The sequence below is a fragment of the Pteropus vampyrus genome, unplaced genomic scaffold, assembly GCF_000151845.1.
Source record: "Pteropus vampyrus isolate Shadow unplaced genomic scaffold, Pvam_2.0 Scaffold109, whole genome shotgun sequence".
Lineage (NCBI taxonomy): Eukaryota > Metazoa > Chordata > Mammalia > Chiroptera > Pteropodidae > Pteropus > Pteropus vampyrus.
In genome coordinates, this window is record NW_011888890.1 from 5,378,468 (window position 1) to 5,396,942 (window position 18,475).

At 37.5% G+C, this 18,475-nt stretch overlaps 1 protein-coding gene across 1 annotated transcript in view; it reads right to left on the reverse strand.

Annotated features, from left to right (window-relative positions):
* Nucleotides 1-18,475, reverse strand: part of SLC24A2 (solute carrier family 24 member 2) — a 216,844-nt gene that overhangs the window by 76,944 nt on the left and 121,425 nt on the right. Inside the window, exons 3-4 of the mRNA XM_023533734.1 lie at nucleotides 9,248-9,286; nucleotides 6,499-6,607 (exon numbers count right to left, since the gene is read on the reverse strand). Coding sequence (XP_023389502.1) covers nucleotides 6,499-6,607; nucleotides 9,248-9,286 — 148 coding nt within the window. The remainder of the gene's footprint in view (nucleotides 1-6,498; nucleotides 6,608-9,247; nucleotides 9,287-18,475) is intronic.

Here is an 18,475-nt window from a genome sequence, read left to right on the forward strand (position 1 = left end):
GCCCTATTCTAGCCCATATGAATAAGGGGAAGTCTGCCTCTGAGAACACTAAGGTTTTCCTAATAAATAAGATAGCTGCACTGTCTTCTTCCCAGAATACAGGTATGTTAGGAGGAGTAGTTGCCATCCTATGAGAATGAAAATGAAAGAAACACACTCTGGATGAAAGAATGAAAAAAACAGAAAGAGACGGGGTCTCTAATGGCAGGATGGAGCTATGTTATCAGTCTTGGACTGTTTACTATTGGACTTCTTGTTGAATATGAAAAATAAAACCCCCAAAAACTATCAAGGCCAATCCGAAAAGGTGATATACTGTATGAATCCAAATATATGACATTATGGAAAAGGTAAAACTATGGAGACAGTCAAAAAATGATTGGCTTAGGGGCTTTTGGAGGAGAAATGAATAGGCAGAGCCCAGAAGATTTCTAGGGCAGTGAAAATACTCTGCATGATATTACAATGACAGATATATGTCATTATAGGTTTTTCCAAACCCTTAGAATGTACAACACCAAGAGTGAACCCTAAGGTAAACTATGGACTTTGGGTGATTATGATGTGTCCATGTAGGTTCATCCTTGGTAAAAAAAATCGTACCATTCTGCTAAGTGATGTTGATAATGGGGGAGGATATGCATGTGTAGGGGTGAGGGTATATGGGAAATCTCTGAACTTCCTTTTATTTTGTTGTAAATCTAAAACTGCTCTAAAAAAATAAAGTCTTAAAAAACTATTAAGTTAAGCTACTGCTTAAAACTATTAAGTTGGAGTCTATTACATGACACTGAACACAATATTAACTCAAAAATCATTGCCAACAGTCACCAAACAGTGATTATATACTTTTTGGGTATTATTCTTTTGAATACTCACCGTAAGCTGAAAAGCTTCTGATAGTGGAACTATCATTATCCCCTTTTGCAGATAAAGAAACCAAGGCCCAAAGAGCCTGGATAATAGTTATCATAAACTTACACTGATGGTGCTATCATTATCCCATTTTATAAGTGGAAATATTGAGACCCAATGAGGTCGAGAAACTTGCTCAAGGTCTCAGAGTAAGAGGCTGAACAAGGATTTGAACCTACGTGGTTTGACTCTTAGACCACATGCTGCTCATGTATGCTACATGGCCAAACTCAATGCCATTCCACCTGTCCTGTTCCCACATCAGTCTCCCCATTGTCATCACCCAATCATTGAGCAATGCCATAACTGCAGAGTAGGCTATAGGGTGCCTTTTCCTGTGTCGATTAGTATCCATGTCATCCTGGACGGGTAGGTCAACGGCAATTTCATGTGCTTGAGCAAAAGTTGACTAATGAAAGCAAGGAACACTGAGTTGAACATGAGGATAAATAGGGAGGCAGTGCAGCATAAGAACTATAAATCCAGGCTTTGAGTCAGACAGATATAGGTTCAAATTCCAACTCTGCCATTTATTTCCTGTATCGCTTAGTGAAGTGAGATATATCCTCTTTATATGTTAGTGTCCCTCTCTGAATGATGGAGTAAGGCTAATGTGAGAATAAAATGAGATGGTTTATGTAGAGCGCTCAGTATAGTGCCTGGGCTATGATAAGCATTCTTCAAATGTTAGTTGGCAGTATTATTATTGGACAAATTGATAGTAGAAGCTACTTCTCACTCCGAAAGTGAGAACATCCAGGGTCTTTATTTTAGGCTCATAAGCATGTATACCTTGGTAAGTATACTGGCTTGTTTAGAGAGAATGTTAAAATCAATATGGGACACTAAATTGATTAGACAGACCTATTCAGATAGATATGTTGTGATCTCAAAGTCTGATAATTCTAGTTCTCCAGGGATTTCCAATAAAAGAAACAAAATCTTTCAACCATTTACATGAGCCTTAAGTAAATTCCTTCTTTTCATGAACAATGTCCTGTTCAGAATTTTGTGGCCATTGCTAAGCCTTATTTGAACTAAACCTTTACCTAAGGCAAGCTGACCATGGCTTTGTTCCTTCCACACAATGTGGTCTGCCCAGCGCACACCAATGAATAGTGAACAGATGATCTGATCAGTAAGTAGTGTGTGTCCCTGAGAGAGACTGGGTTAGATTAAAGATGATTTCAAATCGTTTGATATCTTCCCATTGAGAAATGGAGTCTCCTCTTCTCCTTCAGTCTGGACTGGCCTTCATGACTAACTGATAAAAAGTTGTAGAAATGACAGTTTGGCATTCCAGGGCTAGGTCATTGGCAGCCTTGCAGCTTCTGCCTGAGCCTCTTAGAATGTTTGCTATTGGAACCTTTAGCTGCCATGTAAAAAGTCCAACCATGTGGAAAGGCGCTAAGACAGCATGGAGAGTCAGAGGGGTGCAGCTGACCTCAGTCTTCTAGCTGTGCCTACAAACATGCCAGACACGTGGGAGAGGCCCTTTTGTACCGTCTAACCTGTCTGCGTACTAGCTGAAAAATACCAAATGACCTCCACTGATACCATGTGGAACAGAAGTATTATCCTGCTGATCCCTGCCCACATTTCTGATCCATGAAATCATGAGCAATAAACAATATGGTGGCATTTTTAAGCCACTAAGTCTTAGGTACTTTGTTACATGTCAATAGAGAACCAAAACACAAATACTGCTAGATCTTGTGACCTAGGCTCACAGGCCAAACCAACCACCAATTAAAGCTTTAAGCAAGGGCTTAACCACTAGAATTTGGAAGACAAAAACACCTGAGTGGCAGAGATGAGACAAAGGGAAATATCTTCCCATAGGCCACCTGTCCTAGATGATGTTTTCAAATGAAGTTGAAAACTTCCCTTTGTGAACACTGAATAATGACAGTACATTGCCTTGTGGTGGCAATGTACTCCTCAGCTGGGTGGGTGCCAGGAACTTCAGTGAACTGTCATTTGGTGCAACAGGGAAGCTACTGCAGTGTTCATGCCTTCAACTTGGTGATGTGCTCTACATTGTTAAAGGTGACAGTTTGGCACAGGGCATGTGAATTCAAATGGTTAGATGCAAACTAAAAGAGAGATGACTATTTCTGAGAGCTGTGGGTTAATTTTTTGGCTGTTCTCAGAATGGAAAATGATTGTGAATTTGGGGGGAAAAGTAGCAGAGCAATCTTTTCTTGGCTGCATGTTATGGAGCAATTTTAAAGCATTCAAGTGCTTTCCATATTTTCTAATCACTTAAGTCCAGAACTGATTATAGCTCTCAGAATTCTCTTGGATTCACATCACTGGAGCATTCCATATATTTCAGAAAGAGGTTTCACCTTGAAAGTAGGCCCCAGATTCAGAAGGCACATATTGATACAGCAGGAACAAACACTAACTGCAGCACAGCCCTACAAGGGCCAGGTGTTCCAGAAAATCACTGATGGCCTAACTCTGAGTCAACACAGATTCACTTTCTCTTATCTCACAGAAACAAAATATAACCTCCGTCACAAAACAGAAAAACAAAACAAAAACAAAACAGACCCTGCTAGAAACTGAACTCCCCCAAACAGAAAACAGAGATATTTAGATTGTTGAGACCTCGGGGCAAAAACGCGCACATGCGTGGACACACAAACACACACACACACACACACACACACACACACACACACACACACACAGAATTGTATATGCACAGAACACCTCCGGAAGGAGCCCCAAGAATTTAATAGCTGTGGTTTCCCCTGGGAAGAATTAGGGGACTGGTGAAAATTGAGAAATTGATGGAGGAGGAAGATTTATTTTTTCACTATAGCCTTTTGAATATTTTTAATTAAAAAAAATCATATGCTGTATTATTTTTCCAAATAATGACAGAATAATTCCAAACATGCATATGGTACTAATGGTCTGCTAGGCAGTGTGTTAAATGCTTTATATACTCCTTTAATACTTAAAACAACCTTGTGATATGGACATCGTTATATATCCTCTTGATTTTACAGATGAGGAAACTGAGGTACAGAGAGGTTAAGTAACTTGTTCAAGGTCACACAACTAGTAAATGCAGAGCTGGGATCTGGACTCAGAGAGTCTGCTTTGGAGTCTGTCCTTTTAATTACTACCTAATACTGCCTTGCTAAAAATAAATATACTCAGTTGCCTGCTCAGAATTGAGTTGGAGCAGATAAAATAATTCTTTCTTTCTCTCACATGGCCCTCCGGAGTGTTGGGGTGAATAAGATGGTAGTTCAAGATACAATCTCAAACCTGTGGTGCTTTAGAGGGCTTTGAAATTATGTTACTATCAGGTCAAAAGCATCGCTTTGGTCAAGTTGCTTAATCCTTCTGAGCCTTTGCAGCTACTATGTGCCAGCTATTCTGGTAGACTTTGGGGACAACTAGTGAAAAATATAGCTCTTGAGAAACTTACTGGATCCTGGGGACAGGCAGTAAACAAATAATCACACAAATTGTAATGTGAGTGATAAAGAAAAACTAAAGAGTGCATTGAAGATGAGGATTGGGGGCCCTGATTTATACTAGATGGTCAGGAAGTGTCATTTAGACAGATGCTGAAGAATGGGCAAGGGTAAAGCAGAGAAAGTAGAAGAGGTGAGGGAAAGAAAAGTATTCTGAGTGAGGACAGCGGCCTATGCAAAGACCTGAGGCAGGAAAAAAGTACCTATTTGAAGACAGAAAGGCCTCTGTGGCTAAAGCAAAGTGAATCAAACAGAGTTTAGAAAAAGAGGCAGATCATGTATTTCACAATTTTCCTAAGAGCCATGGGAAGCCACTACAGGTTATAAGTAGGGGTGACATAATTGGATTTACTTTTTAAGAAGATTACTTGGGCTGTTGTGTGGAAAATACACAAAGGAGAAGGCAATGAACGAGGTGGAAGACCAGCTAGAAAACTACTGCAGGAACTCAGGTAAGCAGTGAAGATGGCTCAAAATAAAATGCTGACAGAGACAGCCGTAGATAAATTTAAAATTGGTTTCGGTGGTAGGTACAATATTTTATAAAATAATCATAATCATAATCATAATGTGTTATTTTAAAATATGCATTTATAGGTGTGAAAATGTTTTGTCAACTATAAAGCAGTAACAGAAGTAACTGACTATTACTGCAGATGAAGATACCAAGCACATACTTGCCCGAAGTCACACAACTGCTTAGTGGCTGGGTGGAAGTTGGCCTGTGATCCTTTCACTCCCTTCTCCGGGGGTGTGCCCCACGGGAAGGGAAAAAAGGCAAGTAACCAGGTCGAATTCCCTGTCAAGTTGGCCTCTCGGTAAAGAGAGTAAGCATGTTTAGATGTCTCTAGCTAAGGATTAGCCCTAGTAAATGGAACTCAGGTTCTATGAATCAGGGCTCCTTAAAGAACATCACATTAGCTATACAGCTCTCTGGGGTACGAAAGACAGATTTTTCAGAATTGAAATGCTACACAGTGAGAGGTGATCCTCTCTTCCTTCCCTATTATTCTGGGGGAGAAGTGTGTGTCAGTGAGGGGAGATAGGACCTGGGAGTCATTCTCGAGGCCCCAGAGTTTACTTTATCTGAATCTCTCGATTGCCTGTACCCTTAACATTATTTAGCAAAGCTTAATATTGGGTGAGAGCTCTGTTTTATGGGACATGATCTGATGGTCTCATTCCATGTGTTCACTCAGTGGCACAGACCTTTTCCCCAGGTCATTAGCCCATGTGTAACATCAGGCCCGATTATAAGGTCCAGGGATAAAGGGAGAACAGACTTGGTTATATTTGACCCCCTTGCTAGTGGCCTAACTCTGACATTTATTTAACACATCAGATATTTACCTACTGGAAAAATTAACTTTTTAGGGATATTTATGCAATTTAAGAAACTCGATGCATCTACCTTCACTGTGAACAAGTAAAACTGCAAGAACGCGATACTGGGTTCTTTGGGAGAGTTCCTATGATTTCCCTACATGGCAAACCAAGCCTTTTGGGTCTCCAACGACTGATCCTAAGCAGTTGCTTTAGAGAGAGCTCTTTGGATGCTTAGAATCTCGTCTCTCACCCTCCAATTGCCAAAGAATCAGTACAATATTAATGTTCTGCAGTGAACATCGTTCTCAAAACTACTCTCAGCCCTCCCATGTCGTGAAGTTCTCTTCTCTCTTTTTTTTTTTTTTAAAGATGTACAATTTATCTTCACATATAACTTCATTTTGGAACTTAGGAAGGATGATGAAAGGGAACTGTCACTCTAGCTGGAAGGGAGAGAAACCTTTTTTGTCTTCTCTGTCTCATAACAAACTGTATTTATGCTGGAGGCATCAAAAGACAGAATCAAAAGACATATGGACCTCACATTCTTCTCCTGGTACAAAAATCTCCGATTGTGAACTGAGCTGCTGCAGATAAAGCACACCAGAGGGCCAGGGCTTCCTCCAGCAGATGCTAAAAAAGAGGACACTGGCAGGCTTGTATGACTGAAGTGTAAACATGTTTTATGAAGAGAAAGAAACTTTTCTACATCCTCTTTCCCCCCAAACAAGCTTCCACACTAAAGCCTGATGTTTACCTTCAGCAAGTGGGTCAAGGGTGTGTATCATGAGCTGGAAGATGCTGTTCCTCATGAGACTGTTGTGGAGGGACGCAGAGCTTCCACCTCGTTGGAGACGTGGCTTAGCCTGAGCAGAGAAAGCAAAGGTGCTGTTAGTTCTCAGAAACTAAAGGCAAGTACATTATAGATAAGATCCTCCACTTTGTCTGATGGCCACTCATTTCTGTCACGTGATCACACAATATTAAACCATGTGAACCAAAGATTTTCCAAGTACATTTCAAATTCCCCAAAGGAATGGCTTCCTCACATCCTTTCCTACTAAATGAATTAATCATTATCATTTTTTAAGAGCTTAGTAAATCTAGTCAATGTGCTATATGCTTCACCTCCATTAGTTTATCTTATTCTTCAAATGAACTCAATGAACTAGATGCTGTTATTATTTCCTTTAGACACATGAGGAAACTGTCTCAGAGAAGTGAAATGAGATGTCCAAGTCACACAGACAAAAAATGGAGGAGAGAGGAACGAATCTTAGGTTTGCTTCTGTCAAATTTGTTATTTAAACCAATGGTGGTCTTTAAAATGTTTGGATTGTTCATCCTATCAGTAAAATGTTTATGTATGTGTGTATATATGTATTCCCCTCTCTCTCTCTCTCTCCCTCTCTCTCTCTTTCTCTCTCACCTACTATAGCTATATCCACATACTAAAATATGAACACATATAGTATAAAACATTTGCAAAAGTAGAAATTATGAAGAATAACATAGAAAGTAAATGATAGAGGTGTTAATATTTTCTCCTTGCCCTCAAAGGAATGCCTTGCAGATCTCCTGGGGTTTCTCATCTCTACCCTGACCACAGGTCTAATCCATGTAGTCCTACAGTTTGTGTTAGTGAGATTTAAAGAGAGAGACCCACTCTCTTTAAAGTTCAAAATTCTACAGAGAAACTGTGCAACTTCAGAGGGGAACTTCTTTTGCATAAACTCCTACTTTGATCCTTTGTCCAAATAAATAAAACTGACAGGTAAAAGAGGAAGAATGAACCTCTAGAGGCGAGGTTACCAACAAACTCTTTTTCTTTTATCTTCAAAAGCAAACAATCTAAAAAAAAAAAAAAAAAAGCCCAATCCTCTGGATTGTGACAGATTTTTATCCTGAACGAGAACTGTTTTCTTCGCCTTTGGTTGATTTTGTGTGGGTTGTTGCAGGGGAAGACACTCCAGAGGCAGAGACTTGTAGATGGGCAAATTTAAGAGAGAGTAATGTAATGTGAGGAAATTAATTTCTTATTGAACTTTTGGTCCAAAATCTTGACATGAGATTTTTCTGAGGTCAGTGAAAAAATAAGATACTATTTCCCACTATTTTCCAACCCCCTACGATGCAGGTTTTTCCAAAATAGTCCATCATACTCCAGACCCACAGGGGCTTCCCAAGAAAAGTCCTGTAAGACGCTCCATGATCAAATACATTTGGCAGGTTCTACCTCCTAGACCAAGATCTTTTGACTTTTAAGATACACATTAGACCACTAAGTTTTCAAGAAATCAGGTTAACTTGGTTAAGTTAGGCAGTATTTCTGAACTACTGCCCAGGGGTCCCTTACTTTAAAGGATACTTATTAACAATCATAGTCTGTATGTTTGGAGACAAACATGAAACCTATAGTAAGCTTGAAGTATGGGTAGAATATCAGTATGAGGTACTTGAAAAAAATCTGAACTTCTTAGTGTGAATTTATGATAATTGCTGTTCTATTAGAAATTATGTTCCTAGCTCTACAGGATTTGGAGAAGAATCATAGGGGATTACTGGTGTCTCAATGCTGAGGAAGACCATGAGCTCCTCAAAGGAAAAGACTAGTACAGGATCTGGCATATCCTATGGACTCTCAATGAATGTCATAAATTTTTGCTTTGAGCACTAGAGGACAAAGGATGACATCATATGTATCTTCATTCCTAGTCCCTTCTGCCTTAAAAATCTGTAATGTTTTTTAATGCATTGTGTTATTTGATTTGGATGGTTAAAGTTCAAAATATTTTCAGGGTAAGGTTAAGAGACTTGAATAGAGTTGAAATGTAATCACTGATGGCTGAACACAAAAACTCTGAAGGTCATTTCCTTGTCATGCTGCATAATACAAAATGTGATGTGTTAATTGGATGGGAACTGAACAATGTGCTTCTTGTTAATAATTGGTCATAACCACTATTACTATGGTTATTTTGAGAAACAGGAAAAATTCTGCTGTGGAAATCTTCATTTGCAAAGGATTATATCTATAGAAGAACTTAAAGCATTCTTTTGGGTATCATATATACACTGAATACATAGGTCTCGTGCAGCATTTCTTTTGATGGACCCAAAAGAAATTTCCAACCAAAAATTAGGTGCATGCAGATACACTAAGGAAACAGATATCAAGCATTAGATCCCCCACTATCCCCAAATATCAGCTCAGCATCCCTTGGAATGCAATTTGGGAATATCTCACTCTTTCAACGCCTATAAAAGTTCATGCCAAATGAAAGAGAGAACTCAAACTTTCGAAACCTAATTCCAGAGATAATTTGTCAGAATTCAGTGACACTAATTATAGGCCAGAGCATATGTGGACATCAGCAGATTAAACTATTTAAGTATTCCAAGGGAGAGGATGATTTATTGAGCACATGAGCCCCTCATTCTCCCACCCCTGCCCCCCATTCTCCACAGGCACAGGTACAGGTACAGACAGGGCTACTGCTTCCTACCGGTAGAGCCTGTTCATCCTTGTCCCTGGCTGTAGATGACTGCATAAGAGAAAAAGGCAAAAAACAAAAGACAAATAAATAAATAAACAACGAATCACATACAGGTTTTACATTTCATAACAAGCATCAGTATAGGAATATATTTGGTTCTTTCTGTTCCTGGAAGGATTATGCCAAGACAGGTGGCCAAGAGCATATATTTCTAGTTAATAATAATAATAATAAAAAAATCCCCGATTCCCAAGTCCCTCAAATATGGATGCATACAGCAAGAATAAACCGGAAGCTTTTCCTTTGTCCTGCCTTCTGGTTCTCCCCATTATAGTCTTTGCTGACCTACATCTTCAAGAATAATCACACACTTGGAGAAGAGCAGACAGGTGCAGAGCTGTTTTAAAATGCTCAGTGGACCTAGGCTCTTTTTTAGTCCTACCATACACGTCATATAAAAAACACTAAGATGCCCCCACCTAAAATATACATTTCTGTGTAAAAAAAGGAAAGGATGGTTATAATTTTGCATTTCAAATCATTGGCTACACGTAAATCATTGGCTACATGTAAGTCATTGGCATGCTTGAAACCTTGGAATGTGAGGAAATCGCATTTATAATTTGTTTTCATGTGGAATTTTTAAGAACACTAACCTTATACTTAATGAAGTTGATATTAAATATTTTGTAGACATTCAATTAAAATTTTAATAATCTAGCAGATAACTTTTTGGACCGAAGTTTTGAGTCGACATATATTTTTTCTTCCGGTTCCTAACATTTCTGTAGACCCTCGAAAAATTTGTAACGCCCAGGCACATACAGAAATGTTCTGCGCTGGTGGTAATTTCTGGGCACAGCCCAAGGCATTACTAAATGTGCCATAACTCCCTGATTTGGTGCTGTCTCTCAGTGACTCCTCCAAAAACAGTAATAAGAAAAATCCCTCATTCCCTAGTTCCCAGGCACATGCTTGGGGAACTGGAGAGGACCTGAAATTGTCCTTTGATTTCCCTTTTTCCTCTAAAAGGCATGGTGTGATCTCATTTCTCTCTGGCAGGTCCTTTCATTTTCTCTTCTTCCACATCAGACAGTGCAACAAATGGCCCCACATTATACGGAACAATCCCCCAGGGAAATTATACAGTGCAGCAAGCTCAGCCTTTGGACATACATTGAGATTAACTCTCAGAGCACGCCTTTTCAGTTAGCGAATTTACACCTTGTGGCTAAATGAGAGACAATAATTATGAGCTGGGATTGATACCACAGTGATACCACAAAACATGAAAAAACAGGATGAAACTGAGGAAAGAAAAGGGTGGTCTTTATAAGCACAAAAATATCACCAGCTGAGACTTCGGTTTAAAAATATATATATTTAAAGAAGGTATATGAGGAAAGAAAAAAAATCCAAGCCTGTCTTTTGGTCTGAGAGAAAAAAAAAATATATCTACCCCATTGACTTCCTTTTTCTCTCATGAGCAAGGAGGATCATAAGACACAATAAATGAAAAGAAATGCCTTGTACATAAATTTTACAAAGGAAAATCTGAGGGCAGAGAAAAGTCTGGAATCCTTTGCAAAATCTCCCACTGTTTAATGTCAGCAGAAGTTGACATCGTTAGTTTTCTTTCGAGTGTAATTTGCAGACATGAATACACATCAGGCTAGAACATGTAAATTTAGATATAGACACAAATGGCAACCGAGGCCATTAAAACACCCCTCCACTTTCCTTTTATGTAGCCCTATTGCAAAAGAGATGATAGTAATTGCTCATTTTCAGGGGCTCACTCACATCTACTGATAATTCCTGATGCACACTTGACTTATCCTCACTCTAATTGTACCTTGAAGCAACCTCACAGTCCTGGCAATATGCTGCTGATTATGTTAGGAATTCAATTTTAAAGGGGCTTTAATTACATTGGAATTAACCAGTGAAGATGACAGGAAATAATTTAAATTTGTATGGCCCATACCGTGTTTCTAACTACTGAATTATTTAGCTAACTATCTGAGTTTTGGGGCGGCTTTGGTGTTGTGAATTTATTTTCAGGGTCATTGAATATCTGGCAACTATATTCTAACCCATTGGATGATACAGAAGAAAACTTCTGCAAAAGAAAGCTAACTTGACATTAAAGATTAATCTTGGCATTCTCATCATGCATTTTGCTTTTTAATCTCATTATTTTTAAATATACCAAAACACTATATATTTGGGCTGTTCTAATTTGAAAGCCCAATTCCTGGGGGTCAGTTCAAAGGCTACGCCAGCTGTAGAAAAGATCCATTAAGCCAGATCCTAGTATACACAGTAATTCTTGAGGAATATTTAAAAGAATTCATAAAATGCATCCCACAAGGTCTCAAGTTGGGGCTCTGGTGGGCCAACACAGACTCTGCTCTTCATTTATGAAAGCAGAACAACCACTAGGCAAGGATGTAAGAAATACATCTTTTGCTTAAAATATTCTCTGATTCAGCCCTTTGTTTAATTCAAACAGGCCTGCTCCCTAATTACTGTAAGTAATTGAGTAATTGAGCAACTCGGATGTTGCCATTAATATCTGTTGTTCTCTCTGGTGGAAATTCCAATTTTATATGGGAATTTTGCTGCCTACTTGATAGGTGTTTTGCAAGTGCCTCATTCTCCCACCTCCAAATAATAAAACATATCGCTCATTTAGAAAGCATTTTTAACACTATAAATCATTCACAAATCCTTAAATCGCCTCTCTTCCTTTGACCCTTGAAAGCCGCTGGTTGAGAAATGATTTCCGTGACTACTAAGTATAATTTCTAGGTAACTTTGTGCAGAGCCTTAACCCATGTACTGGTCCCCAACTTCCACCTCACACACAACACTGGGCAAATACTGCACCATGGCCACAGAACCCCTGGTTTGCTCTGACTGGTAATTGCCCACCTGCAAATCACATAATCAGATGGGCCGCTGGGAACATATGCCAAAAAACAAGTGCATAAAATAAAGAGTGGAATTTCTTGCCAGTGGCTTGGCAACAAGTATAGAAAGAGAAACAATTTTTCCAGTAGTCAAGTAGCAACCACAAATGTCCACCACTAAAATGTCTCACCAAGACCTGTGAATGTGCCTAAATTCATTGTGGCAAGGACCCAGAAGCACTATAAAGTCTATACAAAACAAATTTAAAAGTATAATTATTTTGTCATAAATGTGATCCAAAACATATATGCTAATAATTCAAATATTAATCCAATATGTAATTGACATTAATTTTAATGTCTTAGAATTTAGAAAGGTTGGATAAGGGACAATTTGAATGACTGATTTCCTTTTTAAAAATTAACAAGGAAGTATAAAATGATGTCTCTTTTTCTTTTAATACATTTATCTGTAACAAGCAAAAACTTTCAACATCTTTCTCCTGGTTGAAGATGAATAGGCTTCAAAGCGTATGGGGAAACTAGCTAAAAGGTACAAAACTCTCAAATCGGAAATCTAAAAGCGAAGAAATCCTACCACCTCATACTCAGATGCAAAATCATCTCCTCTCTCCCTTTACTGTGTCCTAACATACTCCTGAAACTATTAAGGGAGGGGTGGATTAAATAAATTCCTAAAGAAAGAAATACAAATTAATTTTACCACCGATTGCTGGGTAATTATCTCACAATCACTGTCTTTTAGAAAAGTAAGAATCTCAGAGATTAATGAAGTACTGAGAGTGGCATCCCAAGATGCAGGAATACCTACTTCACAGCTCTGTTTTAAAGAAACACATTAGGATGAACGGAAAGGGTAGAAATTAAGTAAAAAGTGTAGTAACGGAAGGTCACGTTTTGGAAGCAAAACATTTTGATGATTTATTTGAATAATTCCCATGATTATGAAATATTTGAGATAGAGCAAGAAATTTCAGAAGAATAGATATGCCCCAAAATGGAGAGAGTGAGAGTAAAATTGCTTAGAAATAGTTAAGAAACATTTTGTCTTTTAAATAGTTGTACAAAGTAGAAATAATGTAGGATGAGAAGTGGTGTCATATAGTTATTAAGAATATGGAATTCAGGCCTAGACTACTCAGGTTAATTTTCTCATTTTTGTCACTTACTAGTTGTGTGACCTTGGACAAGTTATTTAATCTCTCTTTGTTTTAGTTTTCTCATCTAAAATGGGGATAATAATAATAACTACTTCAGAGGTTGCTTTGAGGATTAAATAAGTTAATACATGCTTAGATCAATATTTGGTACATAGTAAGTACTATACATTAGCTCTGCTATCATTACTATTAATATTGGGAACCACAAGGGAGAATAATGACAAATTATATGACAAAAGGAGGTTCAGGGTTGTGAACTGGATTGGAGAACAGGGTGGTTTCTCTGGGAAGTAGGAAAATTCCATTGATTCGGATGGCGAGAGGTGATTTGTGCAGGGCACTAGAGGATGGTTAACTCGGCATGTCATAGGTTGGCAGCTGAGAGAGGAGAGATATACAACAGATTATGTGTCCTTGACTAAGTTTCTGACTATATCCCTGGCCCATGGCGCAGCATTGTCTGAAGGATATAGGGTTGGCAATATGAAATGCTAGGTCAGCATTTCATATTTCATATACCTTAATGGGCTTGGTTTTGATCAAGAAGCTCTGGAAGTTGTTAGATTGGGAGAAGATAGAACCCAAGCCTAAACCAAAAGGATCTCACCTCCTCCGAAATTCTAGAGGTTTCTGGTCAACAAATTTCACTTGGCAGGATGTTGCTTGTGAGCAGAAAAATAGAAATATCTGGATCAGAAAAGGCCGCAGACTTAGTCTTGAGTTCAGTATCTGCTGGGTGACATTCTGGACTGGACATTCTCTGAATCTAGGAAACCAGGCTGTGCGAGGATGATCTGTGAACATGTCCGGTGTGCATACCTGGGTGTGCTGGGCGTCTGTTGAAAGTCATGATTTGGATAAAGAAGGAAATAAGATACACTCAAAACTTGGAAAAAAGCTTACCTCATGAGAAGGCAGCTACTCATAACAGATGAGATAAGGCATCTGTGTGATCCTCTCCAAATTGTTAGGAAATATGGTTTGAGAATACTCAGTAAGGCAAGGAGGCTAGGGTAACTTCAAAATGCAGAACTGGACTATCACTGATAAGCTGAAATCTACACAACTGAATATAATCACTTTTTCTAAACTTTATTGATCATATACCATTATCGAAAACATTCTGAGCAAATAACATATATGTAATGTGAATGTTTATTATCTATCATCTATCGTCTAGTTTATGTGCTACACTTAACCATTAAGTAAACATGGATTCTTTCTTTTTTGAAAAATAAAAATAAACACAAGAAGTGTTAATATTTTCTTTTTACATCCCAAATAATTGTCCAGTGCACTCAACTGGAGCATTAGCACAGATCTTTAAAAAGGAGGTTTTACTGATTGGTATTTATAAGGGGCCTGGAGTAGGAGTGGGAAAATGGGGAGAGGTTGGTCAAGGGTACAAACTTCCAGCTATAAGATGAATAAATTCTGGGGATCTAATAGATAGATATCATGGTGATTATAATTAATAATACTGTATTATGTAGAAGTTACTAAGACAGTAGATCTTAAATGTTCTTACTCAAAAAAGAAATGGTAATTATTAACATGTTGATGGTGTTAACTAACCCTATGGTGGTAACCATTTTGCAATATAGAAATGTATCAAATCAACACATTATACACCTTAAACTTGTAACGTAATATATGTCAATTATATATCTCAGTGAAGCTGGGAAAAAATAAAAAAGAATTTTTAAATGCTTCTCACAGAATTGGTAAGCTGTATTGTGTGCATACAACACCCAGCTCTCCTAGCCAGCCTCCCGAATAGTGGAAGTTGCAAGATCCTTGAGGACAGGATTTACCTTCATGGGCCCTAATGTGGCTACTTAAAATGCAACCAGGTGTCCAGGTGTCGTGGAAGAGGCCACTCAGGCAGAATGCGGATTGTGTGATCCTGTGTCAGTAACCAAAGCTCTTCCAAAAACTTGTTCCACTGGCTAAATTAATGATAATTGTTTAGATCCATCCCTTACATCCCCTATTTTAATCTTTCTTATTAAATAGATACACAGAAGACACTAATCCCCATTTTATGGAGAGAGTGCCTCAGGCTGTTTCCATACTCAGGATACTAAGCACCTGGGTTAATTCACTTAATTTAGGAATTAACAACCCAATTACCACTGCCATCTCTTGCCTCTCTCTGAAAAATCCAAATGTTGCTAATATACTTTGTTGTATTGTTTGAGCAATTCTCACAATTGCTAATGAATCATTTTGGTATGCCAATCAAACACAATCTATTAGTGGTGTTCTGGCATTAGTCACCCAATTTCTTTTGACCAGTAAAGAACCCCAAATGCACTTATATGGTAAGTCAGGATTGCCTTACTTTTTTTTTTTTAAAGTAAAGAGTATCTAAGATAATCTGAATTTTAAAGAAAAGTCCAAAAAAAAAAAAAAATACTGGTGCTGGGCACATCGCAGAATACTTTGCTGCAAATGAAGCGATTCCCTTAATAATGGATAATATTTATTGAAAGCCAATATGTACAAGTGCTTCTATATAAGATCCCATTGAATCTTCACAATAATAGGCATTATAAACACTTCTGCCCCCTTTAATACATGAAGACTCTAAGGCCGATGAAGGTTGGAAAATTTGTTCAAGTCCTCATAGCCAGTAAGTGGCAGAGCTGGGATATAAACTCAGACAGCTGGGCTCCAGAGCCTCTTTAAGTGTTGGAGAAACAAGAAGTGGAATTTTCCTTGTAGTGAATTGTGTGAAGGAGACTGGAGACACTAGAATGGAAATACAGTAAAAATAGTTTATGTATATTAAGAACTATTTATGAGCTCTGACTTTCAATGGAGGCCAGAAGATTGTTGCTAAGTGATGGTTGTGAAAACAGAATGACAGATTTTATTTGTGTTCATTTGGCACAAAAAGTTGGTGCCCGAGAATACGAAAGTATAGAGGTTATTTTCTTGTCTGTGTCTCCTCCAGCATTATTACTAAGACTCACCTACAACTGTCATGAATTTTCATTATTATTTCTGTCTCTTGAAAGTCATGGAGGCACTTTTTATGACCTTCACAATGGCATAGGTTCACGTAACACTGCAAGCTAGTTTATCCATATATCAAACTGACTTGTATTCAGGAGTTTGTAGCTCAGCAGTAGGTGGGAAAAGTGCGACCCTCTGGTGGTCCCATTTATTGCTGTGGCCCTGTGATACTAGTCTATATTTAGTTTATTTGGAAGCACATGTGCTCAGTCTTTAATTTATTTCTGACATTTGAAGGACCAGTGTTTCTTTGTTTCAAAGAAAGAACAACTCAAAACATAAAATAATCATATTCAGTGTCTGAAGCATCAACAGGAAACTCTGAATAGCAAGTTTTGAATAAAGAAAATTCATTCAGTGACTGAACAATATTTATTTGCTATATTTATTGGATGCTTACAATATGCCAGGCATTTTCTAGGTTCTAGGAATACAGATGTGACCAAAACTGACAAAAATTTGTTTTCATGGAGTTACATTCCAGAATATATTATTATCATAAAATTAACTAGACAGAAAGAATAAGTAGTAGTTAGATCACTTAAAACTAAGTGTTATATTTAGGGAGGTCCTTAAGTAAATTAACTGTGGCCTAACCATCAGATCTCTAATCATACTTTCTGATTACTTTATTAATCCTTGATTTAGAATGCATTCTGGTTTGGAGAGAAACTAGCAAAGGCCATAAAGAATATAAAGAACATGACTATGTATATAAAATTATAAACAACATATAGCAAAGATGACTAGATATTTAAAGTACATCTTGAAACTGATAAAATTGAAGATGCAATTTAATTTTTGACAGTATTGGCAACGAAGTTTCTTGCCAATGTTTTAAAACTTTAACTTTCACAGATTTAAGATGAGAAGAAAAGAAAAAAAAAGAAACCTGAACTTCAAAGAAAACAAAAGCCTATAATTTGAATATAATGTAACTTTGTGATTTTGATTTATGTGTCTTTTTAATTTCATGGTTTCCGAGATATAGTGTAACTTCATTAACATATTGATTTATGACCACATTTTAAAATGTGATCCTAGAAATTTCATTGGCACCATACCAGCACCTGATTTCTATAGGACTCTGACACAATTTCCATACATGCACAAAAATAGAGATACCAGATTTACTGGACTTAGGTTTGGAATTTCCAGGAAGCAAATGGATATCATGTAAACTCAATTTAAATATTTAATAAATGAAAATGTAATTAAACTTTGGGGAGAACAACGAAGGGCACAAAATCAAGTATATAACAAATGTACTGACATACCAAATGTATATATCAAATGATTTATCTAATGTATTGATAACCCGAATTGGTCCCATTCTTTGACTTGCTTTCCTGTTCCCAAGAGAGGCTAGGAGATAAACTAAGATCATTCATGTCATGGAGATGGGTTTTAAAAATGGGACATTATGGCATTTACTTCAAACACTGCTTGGTTACTTCCAAATTCCATTCATACTCTGTGTCCCCCATTTTCTTCCTAATTCATTTTTTTTGTATTATTTGTCTCTTTCCTACTACTGAGCACCTTTCTGAGCGCAGAGCATGTTTTTTTTTTTTCATTTTATATCATTCCACAGTATCTAACATTGTGTTTCTAGATGCTCAATAAATGCATATTCAATAATAAGTGAAATCAGATAAGACTTCTTTGCCAGATATGTGGTATGCAAATATTTTCTCCTCATCTATAATTTGTCCTTTCATCCCTTTAATGGTCTTTTAACGGTCTTTCACAGAGCAAAAGTTTTTAATTTATCAATTTTTTCTTTGATGGATTGGTTTTTGGTAGCACATCTAAGAATTCTTTGCCTAGTCCTAGGTCCTGAAGATTTTATCCTATTTTTATTCCTAGATGTTTTTAGTTTTATATTTTATACTTAAGCCCATGATCCATTTTGAGTTAGTTTTTGCATAAGATATGAGTTTTGGGTATGAACCATTTTTTTTTTTTAGCTTATGGATGTCCAATTGCTATTATACCCATTTTAAAGAACAGGAGAGGAAGCCTTAGTGAGGTTAATTGACTTGTCCAAAGTCATACAGGTAGTAACTGGAGGCATTGGGAATGACATGTAGGAAATCTAACTTGAAACCACATGTTTC